We start from the raw sequence: 17,562 nt of genomic DNA, 5'->3' as shown, positions 1-17,562 counted from the left end.
TCTAGGAGTTCCACTGGGTTCCACTTGCTTTTAGCCACCAGAATACGGAAATCTATGCGTAGTCTGTGACTTGGCGGACACCCTGCTTGAGACTCATCAGAGTACGTGCAGCTTCGCATATGTGTTGGAACACCTGATGTAAGGCATCGATGAAAGCTGGAAGAGAAGCACAGGTGGTGGAATGGTGACCCCATTCTGCTGTTTTCCCACGCTGAAGCATGACCGGTCAGATGAGTTATCATGAATGCTATCTTTGTCCTGTTGGACGGAAACATTGATGACATGAGTTTGAAATGTAAATCACACTGAGTCATGAACGGTCTGACATCACTGGACTTGCCTGAGAAACGCTCAGGTCAAGACAGCTGGTTGCAGAAAACAGGCTCAGGTACTGCTGATGGCCCCGGAGGTGGAACAGTGGAGCTACCCGTAGCTGTGACAGAGTTAGCCTGAGGATTTAATTTAGACAGTAATTGTTCCATCTGGGTGCTCACTGAAGACATAAACGAGTCCTGGCATTTAGCAAGTTTGCTAAACCTGGAAGAGGGAGCGGTGAGCTGGTCTTCCTGCTGCGCAAACTGCCTACTGTGTTGGCGTACCGCCAGCTGGAACGGGTCAGAGCTAGCTGTGTGCATCGTTGGCCAGATGGTTCTTACAGGCTGGATGGTCAGAAGCTGTTTGACACAAATGGTTGTAAAAAGGCTTTACTCGGGTGGATAGCAGAAGTTGGTACACAAGTAGGCAGTCCAGAAAAAGCAGCAGTACAAAAATCATCAGGGTTAGGTGTGGTCGGTCAAACAGGCAGAGATCATAAAACACAATGTGCCAGGCAGGACTATGGAACACAAGGAACAGAGCTGGAATGAAGGCACAATGGCGCATCAATCTGGTGAGGGACTCAAGCACCCAGTGAGCTTATATAACCCCAGGTGATGAGCTGCAACTCAGGAACAGGTATGTGTGGAAAGCACCAGAACAAGGGTGTGCCCAGAGAGAGAGAGAAACACCCATCACCAAGAACCAAGAGACAGACAAGAGAGATCAATCAATCAATCAACTTTTTTCTTGTATAGCGCCAAATCACAACAAACAGTTGCCCCAAGGCGCTCCACATTGCAAGGCAAGGCCATACAATAATTATGAAACACAGTCTACGTCTAAAGCAACATAACCAAGGGATGGTCCAGGGTCACCCGATCCAGCCCTAACTATAAGCCTTAGCGAAAAGGAAAGTTTTAAGCCTAATCTTAAAAGTAGAGAGGGTATCTGTCTCCCTGATCTGAATTGGGAGCTGGTTCCACAGGAGAGGAGCCTGAAAGCTGAAGGCTCTGCCTCCCATTCTACTCTTACAAACCCTAGGAACTACAAGTAAGCCCGCAGTCTGAGAGCGAAGCGCTCTAATGGGGTAATATGGTACTATGAGGTCCCTAAGATAAGATGGGACCTGATTATTCAAAACCTTATAAGTAAGAAGAGAATTTTAAATTCTATTCTAGCATTAACAGGAAGCCAATGAAGGGAGGCCAACACGGGTGAGATATGCTCTCTCCTGCTAGTCCCCGTCAGTACTCTAGCTGCAGCATTCTGAACCAACTGAAGGCTTTTTAGGGAACTTTTAGGACAACCTGATAATAATGAATTACAATAGTCCAGCCTAGAGGAAACAAATGCATGAATTAGTTTTTCAGCATCACTCTGAGACAAGACCTTTCTGATTTTAGAGATATTGCGTAAATGCAAAAAGGCAGTCCTACATATTTGTTTAATATGCGCTTTGAATGACATATCCTGATCAAAAATAACTCCAAGATTTCTCACAGTATTACTAGAGATCAGGGAAATGCCATCCAGAGTAACGATCTGGTTAGACACCATGCTTCTAAGATTTGTGGGGCCAAGTACAATAACTTCAGTTTTATCTGAGTTTAAAAGCAGGAAATTAGAGGTTATCCATGTCTTTATGTCTGTAAGACAATCCTGCAGTTTAGCTAATTGGTGCGTATCCTCTGGCTTCATGGATAGATAAAGCTGGGTATCATCTGCGTAACAATGAAAATTTAAGCAATACCGTCTAATAATACTGCCCAAGGGAAGCATGTATAAAGTGAATAAAATTGGTCCTAGCACAGAACCTTGTGGAACTCCATAATTAACTTTAGTCTGTGAAGAAGATTCCCCATTTACATGAACAAACTGTAATCTATTAGACAAATATGATTCAAACCACCGCAGCGCAATGCCTTTAATACCTATGACATGCTCTAATCTCTGTAATAAAATTTTATGGTCAACAGTATCAAAAGCAGCACTGAGGTCCAACAGAACAAGCACAGAGATAAGTCCACTGTCCGAAGCCATAAGAAGATCATTTGTAACCTTCACTAATGCTGTTTCTGTACTATGATGAATTCTAAACCTGACTGAAACTCTTCAAATAGACCATTCCTCTGCAGGTGATCAGTTAGCTGTTTTACAACTACCCTCTCAAGAATCTTTGAGAGAAAAGGAAGGTTGGAGATTGGCCTATAATTAGCTAAGATAGCTGGGTCAAGTGATGGCTTTTTAAGTAATGGTTTAATTACTGCCACCTTAAAGGCCTGTGGTACATAACCAACTAACAAAGATAGATTGATCATATTTAAGATTGAAGCATTAAATAATGGTAGGACTTCCTTGAGCAGCCTGGCAGGAATGGGGTCTAATAAGCATGTTGATGGTTTGGATGAAGTAACTAATGAAAATAACTCAGACAGAACAATCGGAGAGAAAGAGTCTAACCAAATACCGGCATCACTGAAAGCAGCCAAAGATAACGATACATCTTGGGATGGTTATGAGTAATTTTTTCTCTAATAGTCAAAATTTTGTTAGCAAAGAAAGTCATGAAGTCATTACTAGTTAAAGTTAATGGAATACTCAGCTCAATAGAGCTCTGACTCTTTGTCAGCCTGGCTACAGTGCTGAAAAGAAACCTGGGGTTGTTCTTATTTTCTTCAATTAGTGATGAGTAGAAAGATGTCCTAGCTTCACGAAGGGCTTTCTTATAGAGCAACAAACTCTTTTTCCAGGCTAAGTGAAGATCTTCTAAATTAGTGAGACGCCATTTCCTCTCCAACTTACGGGTTATCTGCTTTAAGCTACGAGTTTGTGAGTTATACCACGGAGTCAGACACTTCTGATTTAAAGCTCTCTTTTTCAGAGGAGCTACAGCATCCAAAGTTGTCTTCAATGAGGATGTAAAACTATTGACAAGATACTCTAATCCCTTACAGAGTTTAGGTAGCTACTCTGCTCTGTGTTGGTATATGACATTAGAGAACATAAAGAAGGAATCATATCCTTAAACCTAGTTACAGCGCTTTCTGAAAGACTTCTAGTGTAATGAAACTTATTCCCCACTGCAGGGTAGTCCATCAGGGTAAATGTAAATGTTATTAAAAAATGATCAGACAAAAGGGAGTTTTCAGGGAATACTGTTAAGTCTTCTATTTCCATACCATAAGTCAGAACAAGATCTAAAATATGATTAAAGTGGTGGGTGGACTCATTTACTTTTTGAGCAAAGCCGATAGAGTCTAATAATAGATTAAATGCAGTGTTGAGGCTGTCATTCTCAGCATCTGTGTGGATGTTAAAATCGCCCACTATAATTATCTTATCTGAGCTAAGCACTAAGTCAGACAAAAGGTCTGAAAATTCACAGAGAAACTCACAGTAACGACCAGGTGGACGATAGATAATAACAAATAAAACTGGTTTTTGGGACTTCCAATTTGGATGGACAAGACTAAGAGACAAGCTTTCAAATGAATTAAAGCTCTGTCTAGGTTTTTGATTAATTAATAAGCTGGAATGGAAGATTGCTGCTAATCCTCCGCCCCGGCCCGTGCTACGAGCATTCTGACAGTTAGTGTGACTCGGGGGTGTTGACTCATTTAAACTACATATTCATCCTGCTGTAACCAAGTTTCTGTTAGGCAGAATAAATCAATACGTTGATCAATTATTATATCATTTACCAACAGGGACTTAGAAGAAAGAGACCTAATGTTTAATAGACCACATTTAACTGTTTTAGTCTGTGGTGCAATTGAAGGTGCTATATTATTTTTTCTTTTTGAATTTTTATGCTTAAATAGATTTTTGCTAGTTATTGGTGGTCTGGGAGCAGGCACCGTCTCTACGGGGATGGGGTAATAGGGGGATGGCAGGGGGAGAGAAGCTGCAGAAAGGTGTATAAGACCACAGCTCTGCCTCCTGGTCCCAACGCTAGACAGTCACAGTTTGGAGGATCCCAAAAAATTGGCCAGATTTAGACCAAGCAGATCCAAGCAGAAAAACCCAGCAAGAGAATAAACAAACCAAAACCAATGAAACTGTTATGTGTCGACGCGGATTGAGGAGCGAACCTGCGTCAGACAGAACCCAGCGCTAAAAATAACCAGAAAGCGGTTCCAACAACAAAAACAATTTATTTTTCACCTGTGCCTAAATAAAATGTACAAAACCAAAACCAACGTCCTTCTGGAGGAGTGACTGTTGGCACGCTCTCCAGCGCCCGCAAGGAGAGAAGTCCGGCGCTCCTGGACCCACTACCACCAGACAAACACCCCCCAGGTGGACACGACAAACTGACTCTCTGTGAAGCAAAGAAGATGTGAGGTAAGTCAGCAGTTACAACGTCTTTCAAAAGACACACGCTATCAGCAACACATTCAGGTCTGTACTTTTTATCTTTATGCAAATGAGCAGCTTCTCACAACAAGTGGAGGATCACTTATCCTGCACGCCACAGCAGTGAGAAGCAAACTGCACAATTCTCATCACAATTCAAGTATACTGTGTAACAAAACACCAAGTTACTATCAACAATTAGTCAAATACTTAATTACCTTTAATGTGTGCTGACAGCATGTGTCCTCACCCTTCCCTGCTCCACGGGCTCGATGTGTCAAACCCAGGTGCGGTCCTCAGCGTCTCACAAACGAACATCACAAGGTCGCGTTCCCGGCCGTTCTGCTTGAATCACACATGCCTTAAAAGCAGAACGCCATCCAATTATCTGCTTCAGCTGAAAGTCTTTAAGGTTGCATGTGAGCACCAGTCACAGGTGCTTCACGTGATGTTGATGAGGGTGAGGATTCTTCAGCCAGCACCTTCTCCACAGACAAATCAGTTTCCATGCCACCTGAGGAGCAAAGAAAAGAAAAGAACACCAAAACATCCAGCCACACCCCCCAACACACAACAGAAACAGAAAAAAATAAACAGACTAGAAAAATAAAAACCAAATAACCAGACAAAACTCAAACCCTGAAAGGCTTATTGGGTAATGCGGTTTTATGGAACAGACCCCAGCTCATCCTTCCAGACCTGACCTCTTTTATGATGAGCAAATACAAGTATTGATACTTGAAATACTGCATGTATATCATAGTTTCTTTATTCATTCTTGATATGGTTCAAGTGGCCTCGAGGGAGAACAGAAGCCCTGAGACCTTTACAGTCTGGATGTAAAATTCGAGAAAAAAAAAAAAAACACTACACTTGCCAAGACATTTTCGGAATTAGCTGATTAATTGGTTTAGCCTGGTTGATGATCAGTAATCGATTACCAGTAATGCCAGTCTTATGTTTGTGATTGGCTGAACTGGCACGGGTACTCAGGAGGTCCGTGTTCTTCTCAGATACTTCACCACGAAGGCAGCGAACAGGTCTCTGTATGGGAAACTGGACCGGCACGTCGGGAGGCGAAGAAACTTCTGGATGGTGGGAGAGCGGAGGAGGAGATTGTGACTAAGTCCCACCAGACTGGAGGTAACCCAGTAAAGAGCCATGGACTGGAAAAGAAGACAGAGAGAAGAATTGTAGAATTGTGAAAGAAGAAATAAAAAGTAATAAATCTCAGAGAATATGTATTTACAGACCAGTGAAGTGGAAGGATCTTCAAAGTGTGTCAGACATGAACGGTTTGCCACAATGAATTTATAGCCCCCCCCCCAGCTACGCATCTGAAAAAAGCTGGACTGAATGATGCTGAAAAGTTCTACTTTTGCTCGCAGACATATTCAGAATAACTTCGATAACAACCATAACAACCATGTTGCCATTTGAACCTGAAACTCCCCATACAGATGTGTGATCCTCTCCTCATATATTCGTGAAAGCTCTTCTATGTCACAGCAAATAGCATAAGAAGGTTGTGTATATAACTAAGGGCTCCACCAGGTGAAATAACACACAGCACTGTGCAAGTGTCACTGGTAATTTCTGACTGACACAGTTGACACCCACGTTGTTTAAGTAGCATTTGTCTGTGCTCCTACGGACATGTTCTTCTGAAAATTAGCTGTGGTCAGGAGTATAGTTATTGTGAGGCAGAAGAAACCACAGAATACCAAAATCCTGGTCTAAAGGTGAGCACAGTTGTCTGTCAAGGTAAATGTCAGCTGGGACTCACGGCGGTTCTGTGGTGTGGTGGCTGTGACAATGTGCAGCAACAGCACATACTGTGGGACCTGACTCCACACAGGCAGGCGTGCACATTACCGTTCATATTCCTTGTCATCATTCATCAAACTAAAAAAAAAAATGGAATGAAAACAAAACCTAATAAAAAACACAAAACTTAAAGAACTGTGGTTTATATCACATTTTCAGACTGGACGTGTTCTTCCTCGGGTTCACAGATGGGGATCACCAAGATGAGGCTGGTCACAGGATGCCCAGGAGCAGTGGAGGAGTGTGGGATATGAACAATGACAATGGAGGAGGAGGAGGTGTTGCAGGAATGAATGATGTGAGGCTCACATAAACACTCTGCGTGTGCACGCTGACATTTTGTGCACAAATCCGCTTCCTTGTTAGTAAACCTCTTGCTTCTGAGTCTGCCATCTAAACAGCAGTGGACCAGGTTCGAGCTCACAGAGCTCTTAAAAACAATGACAGATGACAATGTGCATATGGTCACCTCCAAACCACCACGAGGGGCGCACTATCATTATTAATAATAGGTGATGATCTAGTGGTTCAGCAGTGGGCTTGAGATCAGCGAACCCTTGGTTCAAACCCTTGTCTCACTAGAAAATCAGTGAGGGCCGCTGGGCAAGGCTCATAATCCCCAAGTTGCTCCCGTGTGTAGTGAGCGCCTCACATGGCCACACCCTGATACAGGTATGGGTGAAGGCGAGCCATTACTGTAAAAGCGCTTTAAGCTTCTGATGCAGATGGAAAAGTGCAAGAGAAATGTAATCTAAGCATAGCAGAGTTAGACACACTCCAAATACAGCTGTTCTAGATGTGGTACAGAACATCACAATAGGACCCATCATACTAGAGCTCCATCCAGGTACCTTCTGTATCTCCTTTGTCAGATGTGCCATTTGTGACACATTTTAGCTTTTTAAGTTTTTGAAACATGCCAATCAAATTGCTTGTCACCATTATTGTGTTGTGTTGCATGCTGGGGTTTTGCCTCTTACAAGTCTATCCTGGAAGGTTAACAACAGAGGAACCCAAATTCTTTCCATAAATCAATCCAGAAGTAGGGTCAGTGGTGCAAGAAGGCCATCATTGTCCTTGTTGTCTGAGCAGCAGGTGTCTACACTTACAGTGGAATCATAAACTTACCATTGTCGCCTGTGTTCTTGCTCTGGGGGTTGGTAAGGTTAGACCTTACTTGTGTGAAGCACCTTGAGGCAACTTTGTTGTGATTTGGTGCAATATAAATGAAAATAAATTAAAATTAAATAAATTAAATCATATAAGCACAGCTGCTCACCTATTAGAGGTTTTGGCCACTGAGTCCTGGGACACACTACGCATTGAAAATGTGAGTCCCAAGGCTCAGCACTGAGTCCCACAAGTGCCAAAGTCAATCCATAGAGCTGCTAATTTCAGGAGCTACTCAAGAGTGCTGCAGTGTGCTAAGAAAGGTGGCAAATAATGTCATGAAAGCTAAGTGTGTCTAATAGCCCAGTCACACGGCACTTAACAAAGGGCAATGAAGCCCAAACGAAACAAAAAATCTGGACTTTCGTTGACTTTCTTTGGCATTGTTCCGGCAGCTGGCACTTCATCAGGATTTTTAAACTGTCAAAAAATTTGAACGAAGGACAACAAAAACCTCAATTCCTCCATATTTTGTTTTGCTGTCATTCTTGATGTTTTTTTTATTGTTTGCTTAGTTTTTGTAACATTAGCGTTTAGTCTGACTTCGTTCGACCAGCTGAATGTTTTCACATAGTGTAGAAGCCGTTTCTGAGCACTGCAGCTGCTACTGCTGCGTTCATGTACTGTTGGAAATTACAGGGCAAACTCAACCTGTTTGCTTGGATTTTTTTTTTTTTTTTATCTGGGTGGGGGGTCAGCTTCAATGGGCTCAGGCACCTTATATAGGCCAGAATTGATCTTTTGTGCGGATACAATTAATTTTGCAAGCAACTGCTGAATTTAAAACAACAAAAATGTTGTGTAATTTCTGACGGTAACTGAACTCAATGGCAGCAGCAGCTCCTGCATGCACTTAATTTTTTTGTATTAAATATAACAATATGAGTGTAGGAATGACAATCCAGCCCTTATGTACAGTAGTGTTCAGAATAATAGTAGTGCCATGTAACTAAAAAGATTAATCCAGGTTTTGAGTATATTTCTTATTGTTACATGGGAAACAAGGTACCAGTAGATTCAGTAGATTCTCACAAATCCAACAAGACCAAGCATTCATGATATGCACACTCTTAAGGCTATGAAATTGGGCTATTAGTAAAAAAATAGAAAAGGGGGTGTTCACAATAATAGTAGTGTGGCATTCAGTCAGTGAGTTTGTCAATTTTGTGGAATAAACAGGTGTGAATCAGGTGTCCCCTATTTAAGGATGAAGCCAGCACCTGTTGAACATGCTTTTCTCTTTGAAAGCCTGAGGAAAATGGGACGTTCAAGACAAGAGGGGAAAACTTATATGCAGGTTCAAAAAATTATAGGCTGTTCATCTACAATGATCTCCAATGCTTTAAAATGGACAAAAAACCAGAGACGTGTGGAAGAAAATGGAAAACAACCATCAAAATGGATAGAAGAATAACCAGAATGGCAAAGGCTCACCCATTGATCAGCTCCAGGATGATTAAAGACAGTCTGGAGTTACCTGTAAGTGCTGTGACAGTTAGAAGACGCCTGTCTGAAGCTAATTTATTTGCAAGAATCCCCCGCAAAGTCCCTCTGTTAAATAAAAGACATGTGCAGAAGAGGTTACAATTTGCCAAAAAACACATCAACTGGCCTAAAGAGAAATGGAGGAATATTTTGTGGAGTGATGACAGTAAAATTGTTCTTTTTGGGTCCAAGGGCTGCAGACAGTTTGTGAGACGACCCCCAAACTCTGAATTCAAGCCACAGTTCACAGTGAAGACAGTGAAGCATGGTGGTGCAAGCATCATGATATGGGCATGTTTCTCCTACTATGGTGTTGGGCCTATATATTGCATACCAGGTATCATGGATCAGTTTGGATATGTCAAAATACTTGAAGAGGCCATGTTGCCTTATGCTGAAGAGGACATGCCCTTGAAATGTGTGTTTCAACAAGTCAATGACCCCAAGCACACTAGTAAACGAGCAAAATCTTGGTTCCAAACCAACAAAATTAATGTTTTGGAGTGGCCTGCCCAATCCCTGGACCTAAATCCAATTGAGAACTTGTGGGGTGACATCAAAAAAGCTGTTTCTGAAGCAAAACCAAGAAATGTGAATGAATTGTGGAACGTTGTTAAAGAATCTTGGAGTGGAATAACAGCTGAAAGGTGCCACAAGTTGGTTGACTCCATGCCTCGCAGATGTGGAGAAATCATGAAAAACTGTGGTTATACAACTAAATACTAGTTTAGTGATTCACAGGATTGCTAAAAAAGCAGTTTGAACACTAGAAGCACTCAGAGAGTGCAAACATCCGCCAAGGCCATGGGGTCACTGACGCCATAACATCTACATGCTGTGGAATCATTGAACCTGAAAAAGTCTAACAATGATGTTTGCTCAGTAGTAAAAAAGTTTCATCTGCTGTGAGTGGATAGCATGTATCCTTAGCGCTTGGCATCACAGTTTATTGCAACTTGCACCTTTCCCAGAAGTTACTGTCATCTGAGCACTGATATTGATATTGCATGTGCTTATAGACAAAAACAAATAAGAGACAAAATTCAATGTATTATTCAACTAAACTGCAAATATATGAATTTTTTAACATTTATGAAACACTTCTCTAAACAAGGCCATAGGGTCACTGACCCTAAAGAGATTCCCTCCTTGGCACAGTGATCTATTTCTTTTTGTCTCTTTCTCTAAAATTGTATATAATAATCATTAGATTATTAATATATATAAACAAAAATAAATTTAAGAAATATTACAATTTGAAAACAAATGCACCCAAAAGTGATGACAGCTGCAACTGCTTAATGCTAACTTTTAACATTGATATTTTCACATATATCCTACTGCATGGGCCCAGGCAGTTCCCTCAGCCACAAAGCGCATTGGCTCATTTTATAATCAAGCTATGAAAATTATGGACAGAAAACCCATCCGTTTTCACCACTGTCAAATTCTCAACAAGTATAATTTATTAAGTTTTGATAGTTTAGTAATTTTTGCTTTCTCAAATTATTTTTTAAATGTTATCATAATCTGGTTCCAGAATCACTTAGTACATTTGTGCAGAGGCCAAGCAGCAGTAGGACAACACGAGGCAGCTTAAACCACAACTGTACAATCCCCAAATGTAGAACATCGTTTGGACAGTCGGCCTTTTCTTATAAAGCCTGTAAACTCTGCAACTCATCAGCGAGTTTAAACTGTTCTCATCCAAACTTAAATCTTGGCTTAAAATAAATCAAAACTGCACCCATGTGTGAGAGTGTGAATGAATGAGATGGGTGAGTGATGAACTTTTGAACTGTTTTTGAACAGTGAGTTATAGATGAAATGTTTTTATGTAAATGAGTTTGTATTTTAGATAATGTCTTGTTAGTGTAGAAAAGCTCAACCAGGGACGGGAGTTGAAAACTAGCAGTAGCTATACTCTGTGTGCATAGCATCAGCTGCAAACTTTGTTTTCCAACTATGTTTGACTGCATTGTCCCTGTCAAATAAATAAATAAAGAATAAAAAAAACAAAAACAAAAAAAAAACGCCATAGACACGCTAACGCTAATCACTTGTTCCTCTTGTCATTTCCAACCACTCCACAAAATTTCATCAAAATCTGTTCAAAACTTTTTGAGTTATCCTGCTGACAGGCAGACAAACAAACAAACGTGACCGAAAACATAACCTCCTTGCAGTTTGAACATAATAGTTTTGAGTTTGTAGCGTCAACAGCAGATGCTACTATTATTGTGAACACCCTCTTTTCTACTTTTTTTTTTTTTTTTTACTAATAGCCCAATTTCATAGCCTTAAGAGTGTGCATATCATGAATGCTTGATCTTGTTGGATTTGTGAGAATCTACTGAATCTACTGGTACCTTGTTTCCCATGTAACAATAAGAAATATACTCAGAACCTGGATTAATCTTTTTAGTCACATAGCACTACTATTATTCTGAACACTACTGTACAAGTGGCAACAGGTAGATGATTCAAAAGATTATATAAAGAGCTGTTCTGGAAGACAGGATTCACTTGTGGATCAGCTGCAGCTGGTGGAAATAACCGCACATGGGGAGTCAATGTGCGGTGTTCACACAGACTGATCAATTTACTGCTATGATATATTCAATCCTCTTTACACTTATATTTATTCCCCCTTTTGACAGTTTTCTGTTATAAATCAATATATATGGCTTAGTAACGTAATACCAGAGTTTTTTTTTTTTTTTTAACTGCAGCAAGACGGCGCGCGCAGCGTGTTGTCAGACAGTGAGGATTCTGATGATGAATGAGATGATCCCTCTTTTGTTCTGGACAAGGAACCAGAGCAGGTGGTCCCACTGATGTGCGCACAGATCTCCACAGCTTCTGTTTGCAGTTTCTCCAGGACTCAGGCGCTATGAGCTCCATCCCAGAGCCGAGCCCTGGAACTCAGAGATGCAGACACACACTGCTCCAGCTGTGGCTCCAGGCACGTTTTGTTTAAAGCGTCGAGATCAACGTTAGCTTTGGTTTTGTTTTGTTCCTCTTTTGTACGCTGCCAGAGCTGCCCCTTGTCACCAATCCTGTTCATGATGTTCACGGACAGGTTGTCAAGCCAGTCAGGGACCAGAGGGTGTCCAGTTTGGTGACCTCAGAGTTGCATCTCTGTTTTTTGCAGATGATGTGGTTCTGTTGACTTCACCAGGCGGTGACTTCCAATACGCACTGAGCAGATTTGAGGCTGAGTGTGAAGCAACTGGGATGAGAAACAGCACCTCCAAATCAGAGCCCATGCTCCTCTATCGGAAAACAGTGGATTGCTCCCTCTGGATCAGGGGAGAGTTAATCACAACAAAGCTGCCTCAAGGCGCTCCACACAAGTAAGGTCTAACCTTACCAACCCCTAAAGCAAGCACACAGGCGACAGTCGTAAGGAAAAGCTCCCTCTGATGATTTCAGGAAGAAACCTCAAGCAGACCAGACTCAAAGGGGTGACCCTCTGCTTGGGCCATGCTACCAAAAAAAAGTTTACAATACAGTTACTGCCCCAAGTGGAGGAGTTTAAGTATCGCTTGTTCAGGAGTGGGGGTAAGTTGGAGTGTGAGATCAACAGACAGATTGGGGTGGTGTCTGAATTCTTATGGATGCTTTTCTGGACCGTCGTGGTGAAGAAGGCGAGACTCTCAGTTTACCAGTCGATTTACACTCCTGTCCTCACCTATGGTCATGAACTCTGGGTAATGATTGAAAGAATAAGATCATGGATGCAAGCAGCAGAAATGAAATTCTCCCATCGGGTATCTGGGTTTACACTCCTGGACAGGGTGAGAAGCTCAACTATCCAGGAGGGACTCAGAGTAGAGCCGCTGCTTCTTCACATCGAAAGGACCCAGTGGCAGTGGTTCCTGGTACATGGTGAGGATGCCCCCTGGTTGTCTCCCGAGGGAGGTCTTCCAGGCATGTCCAACTGGGAGGAGACCGCAGGGAAGACCCAGGACACACTGGAGAGATTATATGTGTTGCCTTGGTGTCCACCGGTAACAGTTACAGTTAGGATAGGGAAGTGTGGGATGAGCTGCTTGCTATGCTGCCACCGTGACCTGGACCTGGATAACTGATTGAAAATGAATGAATGCATGAAGCCAAGTTCATATTTCATTATTTTGTTATATTTAATGCTGTTGTTATATGTTAGTTATAAATAACATTTAAATTTATATATTTATGTATGAGTGCAGCTCATTAATTAAAGTGTAAATGTACTAACCTCTTTTTTTCATTAAATGTTTGTCTTTTGCATCAGATGAATTTAGTCTGCAGCGTGTTTATTATTTTTAATTTAACCTTTATTTATCCAGGTTAGTCCCAATGAGATCAAGATCTCTTTTACAAAGGAGACCTGGACAATTCTAAAGTTTCCAGTCCATCTAACCTGCATGTCTTTGGATGTGGGAGGAAGCCGGAGCACCCTGAGGAAACCCACACAAACGTGGAGAACATGCAAACTCCACACAGAAAAGACACAGGTGGGAACCGATCCCATGACCTTCTTGCTGTGAGGCAACAGTGCTAACCACTAAGCCACTGTGCTGCCAATATTTATGCATTTTTTTACTACTTGCACAATGTGTAATGTAGTAAGCACTGTTGCCTTTTTCATCATGCGGTCATTAAACACAAATGTGGTTCAGTATGTCGTGGCTTTTTAGTTTCCTAGTTTGTAAGAAAATGTTGGTTAACCAATTCCATTTATTCTTCTAAATGTTCTGGAGGGTGCTGGTGTCCACTCTAGTGGTCTTTACAGATCTATGCTCAAACACACAGCAGGTTGCCCCCCTGCAGACAGGAGATGGAGGAACAGACACGGGGACTCACTGGTGGCTGCAAGGAAACTCAAACCAAACAGAGACAACGTTATTTGAAAAATCGATTTTTGAAAGCTTTGAATACACGAGATGTCCTATGCATTCTCGAAGGTATGTGTCTCACGGATGCTGAGGTACATTTATAAATTGCTTACAGCCTTGATGATTTTTCATCACAACAGCGTCAGCGTGAACCCTAGTTATTGTTACTTTGGTCTAAGCAGTGGGTCACCACTCTGAGTCTGGTCTTCTTGAGAATGCTTTCTGAAAAATACCGGAGAGAGTTTTTCCTGAGGTCTGTTGCCTACGTGCTTGTTCAGGGAGGTTGGTTCGGTCAGACCTTCTGGAACACCTTGGGGTGACTTATGTTGTGATTTTGTGCTATATAAATAAATGGAATTGAATTGGGGGTGTGTGCTAGAGGAGGGTATGTCCTGTTGCTGTGTGTCACCACATTCACCACATCATGGAACTGCTCCGGGTCCTGAATGGCATAACATTGGTTATGGCATAACATCCAGCCCATCCAGTCTACATGTGTTTTGTGGACTTGGAGAAGGCGTATGATCAGGTATCCTGGGAGATACTGTGGGAGGTACTGTGGGACTATGGAGTGAGGGGGTCCCTTCTCAGGGGCATCCAATCTCTGTACTCACAAAGCGAGAGCTGTGTTCAGGTGCTCGGCAGTAAGTCAGACTCCTTTCTGGTGGGGGTTGGATATCAAGGTGTAGTTGGGGGAGGAGGGTTTACAGTTTGGTGGGCTCAGGGTCTCACCACTGCTTTTTGCAGATGATGTGGTCCTGTTGGTTTCATCAGCCTGTGATCTCCAACACTCACTGGATTAGTTCACAGCCAAGTGTGAAGCAGCTGGGATGAGGATCAGTACTTCTAAATCTGAGGCCATGGTTCTCAGCAGGAAACTGATGGATTACCTACTCTGGGTAGGGAATGAGGCCTTGCCTCAAGTGAAGGAGTTCTAGTACCTCGGGGTCTTGATCACGAGTGAGGGGACAATGGAGTGTGAGACTGGCCGGAGAATTGGTGCAGCAGGGGCCGTGTTGCATTCGCTCTGCTGTACTGTTGTGACGAAAAGGGAGCTGAGCCAAAAGGTGAAGCTCTCGATCTACTGGTCAGTCTTCGGTTCTACTCTCACCGATGGTCATGAGGGTTGGGTCATGACTGAAAGAACTAGATCGTGGGTACAAGTGATCGAAATGGGCTTCCTTAGAAGCAGGGTTGGGAGGGTTACTTTAAAAATGTATTCCGATACAGTTACTAGTTACCTGTTGAAACATGTAGTCAGTAACGTAATCCACGTACCATAATATTAAAGTAATGTAATTTGATTACTTTCAATTACTTCTGGATTACTCCAATATCAAATATGCTAATACAGACAAAAGAAACTAAATAGAAATAGTCTTGACCACATAGTACAGTTTATTAAGCAAAAATAAAGCTGTTTCTTTTACATGGCATGCTCTGTTTTACTTCACATTATGAATTAAGAGTGCCACAATACTGTTTTAAGCACACCCATTGTTCACCTGCTAAATTTTCAACAAAAAATGCCAAACAAATGAAGGATAATGAAAACTCAGGCGGTGTGCGGATGAATTTGCAATTAAAAGTGGCTTGCAGAACAATATACAAAACAAAAAAAAAGTCTGCTAATTATTCAGTAACATAAAATTATCTTACGTTAGTCTTTCACATGGCATTTGCACCATGTTTAACATATCAGTCCACTTATTGAACTTTCAAAATAAGAACAAAAGCATAATGAAAACCATTAAGTAAATACTGTCAGTAAGGAGGCGTGATTGCCATTTTAATTCCGGGCAAGTTAGTGATTTGCGTGCATAGAAGTTCAAGAAACAGGTGGAATATGCCGGAAAGCTGCGCATGTTGGCAAAGCCAGAAACGGAGGAACAAGGGAGACAATATTTCCTTCCATAAGTAAATGGTTTTGGTTCTTCTTGTCACTCTGTCCGTGATATTTGGATGATAAACAGCTGTATGTCTCCTGCCGTACCTGTGTCGCCCGATGACACGGACCATTAACTCTTCACTTATGTCTAGTTGATATTTTCCACTGCTAGACCAATGTCTAGTTAAAATACTTGTCGTTAGTAATTAAAATTGTTCGACAAGACTGGGGATTTTTTTCCTTTTAATTTCCACCTTAAAATAATGAGATTATAATGACCCGCGCTGTACCGCTCACAGTCACACCCACACATAGAGATGTGTACCCACACCACTGACTTTATGAATGAAACTCGGTCAATAAAGGACAATTGTGTAAAAATATAATATATATATATAAATGTAATGGTTTTAGGAGCCGCGCTGCATTGAACACAACAGCAGGACGCCTCAACTCAGCAGCTTGAACAGCGCAGATCCGTGTAACTTTCAACACTAATATTTGGGAATGTGTGTGTGTGTGTGTGTGTCAGAGTAAGTTTAATACTTTCCTAACATAATTTAATGTAATTTAATTTTACTGGCTCGATATCCAGGTCATTTTTTAACATGTATTTTGCGAGCATTTTTCTGAGTGTGTTCAGTCGTGGATCTCCATTGAAAATGCATTAACATCCGGGAACTTCATCAATATTTTGCCCGGTTAGGAGGCGTCATGCTGTCCATGTTTTTGTTTCAAAGAAAAAAAAAATATATATATACAGATAATATCATAAAATGCATTAAAATTGTAATCCTGCGAACTAATCCCCATTTTTACTAAATAAACCTGTAATCTGAATATGTCTTTTTTTTCTGTAACTGTAGCGGAATACAGTTACCTTTTTTGTATCCTAATTATGTGACGCCATTACATGTATTCCGTTACTCCCAAAGCCTGCTTAGGAGGGTGGCTGGTGTCTCCCTCAGAGATAGGGAGAGAAGCTCGGTCATCTGTGGGAAGCTCGGAGTAGAGCTGCTGCTCCTTCGTTTTGAAAGGAGCCAGCTGAGGTGGTTCGGGCATCTAGTAAGGATGCCCCCTGGGTGCCTCCCTAGGGAGGTGTTCCAGGCACGGCCATCTGGGAGGAGACCCTGGGGAAGACCCAGGACTAGGTGGAGAGATTATATCTCCACACTGGCCTGGGAACACCTCGGGATCCGCCAGTCAGAGGTGGTCAAGGTAGCCTGGGAAAGGGAAGTCTGGGGTCCCCTGTTGGAGCTGTTGCTCCCGTGACCCGATCCTGGATAAGTGGTTGAAGATGAGTGATGAGTGAGTAGTGGCACGGTGGCTTAGTGATTAGCACTAAAGCCTCACAGCAAGAAGGTTGTGGGATCACTTCTGGCCTTTCTGTGGGGAGTTTGCATGTTCTCCCTGTGTCTGTGTGGGTTTCCTCTGGGTGCTTCGGTTTCCTCGGAAAAACATGCCTATTTAGGATCTGCTCCTTTCTCTGCCCATGACCAAGGCATCATCTCTCGATCTGGAGTTGGTTCCCGGGCGCCGGACTGTGGCTGCCCAATGCTCCTAGTGGTTGGACCGTGTCTAATTGTAATTACGATGGTGAAATACAGAGGACAAATTTCGTTGTACATATGTATG

The 17,562-nt window shown here is 42.1% G+C and overlaps 1 protein-coding gene across 4 annotated transcripts in view; it reads right to left on the bottom strand.

Moving 5' to 3' along the window:
- Window positions 1-5,402: 5,402 nt before the first annotated feature.
- The window catches only part of LOC117520881 (cytochrome c oxidase assembly protein COX18, mitochondrial), a 111,145-nt gene continuing 98,985 nt past the window's right edge, over window positions 5,403-17,562 (bottom strand). For 3 of the 4 annotated variants that reach the window (XM_034182220.1, XM_034182218.1, XM_034182219.1), the window contains exon 6: window positions 5,404-5,840. In XM_034182220.1, the coding sequence (XP_034038111.1) occupies window positions 5,664-5,840 (177 nt within the window). In that variant the 3' untranslated portion in view covers window positions 5,404-5,663. Of the gene's footprint in view, window positions 5,841-17,562 lie in introns of all 4 variants that reach the window. The other variant, XM_034182217.1, reaches the window with a different exon arrangement.

This window comes from Thalassophryne amazonica, chromosome 11, assembly GCF_902500255.1.
Source record: "Thalassophryne amazonica chromosome 11, fThaAma1.1, whole genome shotgun sequence".
In the NCBI taxonomy this organism is placed as follows: Eukaryota; Metazoa; Chordata; class Actinopteri; order Batrachoidiformes; family Batrachoididae; genus Thalassophryne; species Thalassophryne amazonica.
Note: the sequence above shows the minus strand (reverse complement) of the source record. Positions and strands in the feature narration are given on the sequence as shown.